General features: G+C 30.4%; 1 protein-coding gene across 1 annotated transcript; it reads left to right on the top strand.

The window, feature by feature from the left end:
• Positions 1–257: 257 nt before the first annotated feature.
• On the top strand, positions 258–3,316 carry LOC129236286 (alcohol dehydrogenase 1). The gene is made up of 3 exons (XM_054870583.1): positions 258–430; positions 2,382–2,783; positions 2,863–3,316. Exons 1-3 carry the CDS (start codon positions 338–340, stop codon positions 3,139–3,141), a joined length of 774 nt encoding a protein of 257 aa, XP_054726558.1. The 5' UTR covers positions 258–337; the 3' UTR covers positions 3,142–3,316.
• The last annotated feature ends 320 nt before the right edge of the window (positions 3,317–3,636 follow it).

Raw genomic sequence — 3,636 nt, 5'->3', positions numbered from 1 at the left:
CATGCAGACGTACATACTTTGTTCATGAAAATACTTGAAGATTTATTGTACTTTTTTTTTGCTAGGGCTGCTGCTTACGCTATTTTGACGCAATGAAAGCTAAGTAAATGTGCCGCTAAATTGGCGCCTGCCCCATTTCTTATCTAAAGCGCAATGACATGCGCACTACCTTTGCAAATCAGCAGCAATACGAGCCCCCTCACTCGCTGAGAATTTGGATATAAAAACCCGTCAAGTCACTCAGTCAATTCATAGTCGTCGCAAAGTGCAACAAGCAGTGGCTTAATACCTAAACAAATTTTTCCATTTTTTGAGTGATAAAAAAATTATCGTAAGAATGAGTTTGGCTGGCAAAAACGTAGTGTTCGTTGGCGGTTTGGGCTTCATTGGTTATGAAGCCTGCAAACAAATAATGACCAGAGATTTGGCGGTAAGCTGAGGAAGATCACTAATTATGAGCGTAGAAAACGCCTTCGAAATAAGGAATATTGAATGCAACTTTGAATTATTTGATGAGTGAAAATGAGAGTCGAATATTCAATATGAGGAAAATTTTGAGTTTTAATGGAGCATAAAAATGGAAAACAAAATGTATTCAAAATATTAAATTCACGCAGTGTGATAAACAAAATATTGCACAAGTGTAATGGAGCACTATTAGAGAAAGTGTATGTCAATCTAATTTAAGAAAACAAAATAATAAAGAAAAATAATTGAAAAACCTGAAAATAATTCAATAATCGAAATAATTTGAAACTGCGAAAATATCATAAAAAACAAGAAATGCTATTAAAAAAATTAACTATAACGTTGGGATTTAACCAGAAAATATTTGTGAAATCGATTTAAAAATTAGATAACCGTTATCTCAAAAAAATATTGAGTAAACTTGAAAAAGTATTAGGAAAATCTAAGGAAAAAAATATGTAATTAATGAAATTTAGACTCCCAGAATCAAATCAAAAAAAGTTATTAACAAAGATATCAACAAAAGAAAAACAATTAAAAATAAAAATCAAACGTCTTTTAAACAGATAACAAAGTGTTTAGTTTTGGATTTGAATGCAACAAAAAAAAATATTAAGAAATGAAAAAATGCTTTTAATAAAATATAAAAATATATGTGATCAAAATGAATTAAATTTAAAATTTTCCTAATAAGATAATAATTACTTACAATCCCCAAAATTTAAAAAAAAGAAATGAAGAAGTTTTTCAGAATAAAAATTTTATTAAGTTTGGGCTTAATCAGAAAAATATTTTTCAATCGGATAAAATTAAATATTAAATATTTTATTTTCTTCATATATTAGCTTGGAACAATATCAAAAATGTATAGTAAAAAAATGTAAGCAAAATGTAAAATTTCGAACATTTAATAGTTCTTTATTAGAAAGGATTCATAAAAGTTTCAAACTAAAAACCTAAAACTAAAAAACGAAAACAATTCCCTCAAATAAACAAGTAAAATTAAATACTAAATGGTTGCCTCAGGAAAATATATACTTTTTTAAACAAAATTTGTTTTTTAACTAAAATAAAAAAATAATAATTTTAAATAAAATTAAATTAAAAAATGTTTTTAAATAAAATTAAAAAGAAACATTTTTTTGAATAAAATTCAAAAACAAAAACATTAAACAAAAAAATTTAACTAAAACTAAAATGAAGAAAAATTGTATGCAGTTCTTAAATACAAAAAATGCTCCTTTAGCAAATATCTTCCATATCAATTAAAAAGGAATACAACTTACGAAATCTGAAATTTCAAGATTGCAAATAAAAAATTTATTACTAAAAAATTGCATCAATGATAAAATCTAGAGAAAAATATTTTAGAACCAGTAATTAAAAATCAACTTTTTGAAGTAAAATTAAAAAGAAAAAAAAAATTAAATAATATTAGAATAAAAAACTTTTTTTTTCAAAAAATTTTTTTGAAAAATATTAAAAAAAAAAAGTTTTTGAAAAAAAAAATTTTTTGGAATAAAATAAAAATATACAAAATTATACAGTTCTTATAGAGAAACACATTTTAGAACCAGAGAAGTTTAAAATATTGGATATATAAAAAATATTTTCGGTTTCAATTCATACATTTACGGCTATGCAAAGTTTTGTTATGTACTGTTATGTTCTTTAGATTTTTAGACTCCTCCATTTTGTTCTTATACAAGTGACTGTAATTTTACTGTAACATTTACACACATTTTTTTAAATTAATGTTCAAAACTATAATATGGAAAATTACCTTTCAAAAATAACACCCATTATTTGATCTTAATATAGTCTACTCAGCCTCGATATCCTTAAGTACTTAATATTTTTAAAGTTAGACAAAATATTTAATTGTTTGTCTTCTTCTTTTGCTCCTTCTACAGTCTTTCTTCGTCTTTGATATTCTGGACAAACCCGAAGCTGTGCAGGCATTACAGGAAATCAACCCAAAAACCAAGGTATACTACACCAAATTCGACATTACCAGCAAGGACTCAATCAAGAGCGCCATTGAAGATGTGGTCTCCAAAGTGCAGTACATCGATGTGTTGATCAACGGTGCCGGCATCTTGGCTGATCCCAATGTTGAGTTGACCTTCAACATCAACTTGATAGGTCCCATCAATACCACCTTCGCCGCATTGCCTTACATGGATAAGAACCAAAAGGGTCGCGGTGGTGTGATTGTGAATATCGCTTCGGTGCTGGGTCTGGAACCATGTCCACCAGCGGCTGTTTACTGCGCATCCAAATTCGGTGTGATGGGCTTCTCGCGTTCACTTGGCGTAAGTAAAAAAAACACAAAATTTTGAACAAACAATTTAAAAACTTAGGAGTACATCAATTTTTCTTTATACGTTTCAGCATCCCTACTATTTCGAGCACACTGGTGTCGCTGTGGTTACATTCTGTCCTGGCTTGACTGACACACCACTGAAGAACAACATTGGCAGCAAATATACTTTCGACTATTCCAAGGAAATTGGCGAAAAATTGAACTCGTCCAAGACTCAGAAACCCGAGGTTTGTGGTGCACACTTAGCTCAAGTGGCGGAGTTGCACGACAATGGAGGCATCTATATTAGCAACCAAGGTACCCTGACCAAAGTGAAGCCTACCGTTTACTGGGAACCCACTTATTAAAGACTTGTAGCATAAATACATCCACATATTCACATATACAGACGTAGTCCCATGCCATACGCTTTAACTTTGTTATTGGCTAACAACTTGTGATTAGATTTATTTAGTGGAAAAAATGTCTAATCAAAAAAATATTCAAAATAAATGAAAACTATTTTTATATATAAAATTTAAACATACAAGTCTCTCTCTTTTTTACATATAAGCCTCACCAATATCTATGGGGCATCTTAATGAAGTGGGACGCAATACGTCTGCCAACTTTGGACGAGTTTTATTAAGTCGTTATTGAGTTTGCGCATGGGAATGCACCATCCATTGGTTGAGTTTCGCTTTGCACTCAAGGACTCTTCCGAAGGAAAATAAAGCCCTGTTTCTCTTCATGCTATATCGCTAAGGGCATGCACGAACTTTCCTCTTGCTATGGTTCCAACACCATCCGGGGATGCTTGTCAGCGCGTGCAATTGTTAGTTAGCAAACGAAGTAAGTCATCC

This window comes from Anastrepha obliqua, chromosome 1 (assembly GCF_027943255.1).
Source record: "Anastrepha obliqua isolate idAnaObli1 chromosome 1, idAnaObli1_1.0, whole genome shotgun sequence".
NCBI classification, from domain to species: Eukaryota; Metazoa; Arthropoda; class Insecta; order Diptera; family Tephritidae; genus Anastrepha; species Anastrepha obliqua.
The sequence above is the reverse complement of the archived record's forward strand: the minus strand, read 5'-3'. Positions and strand labels throughout refer to the sequence as shown.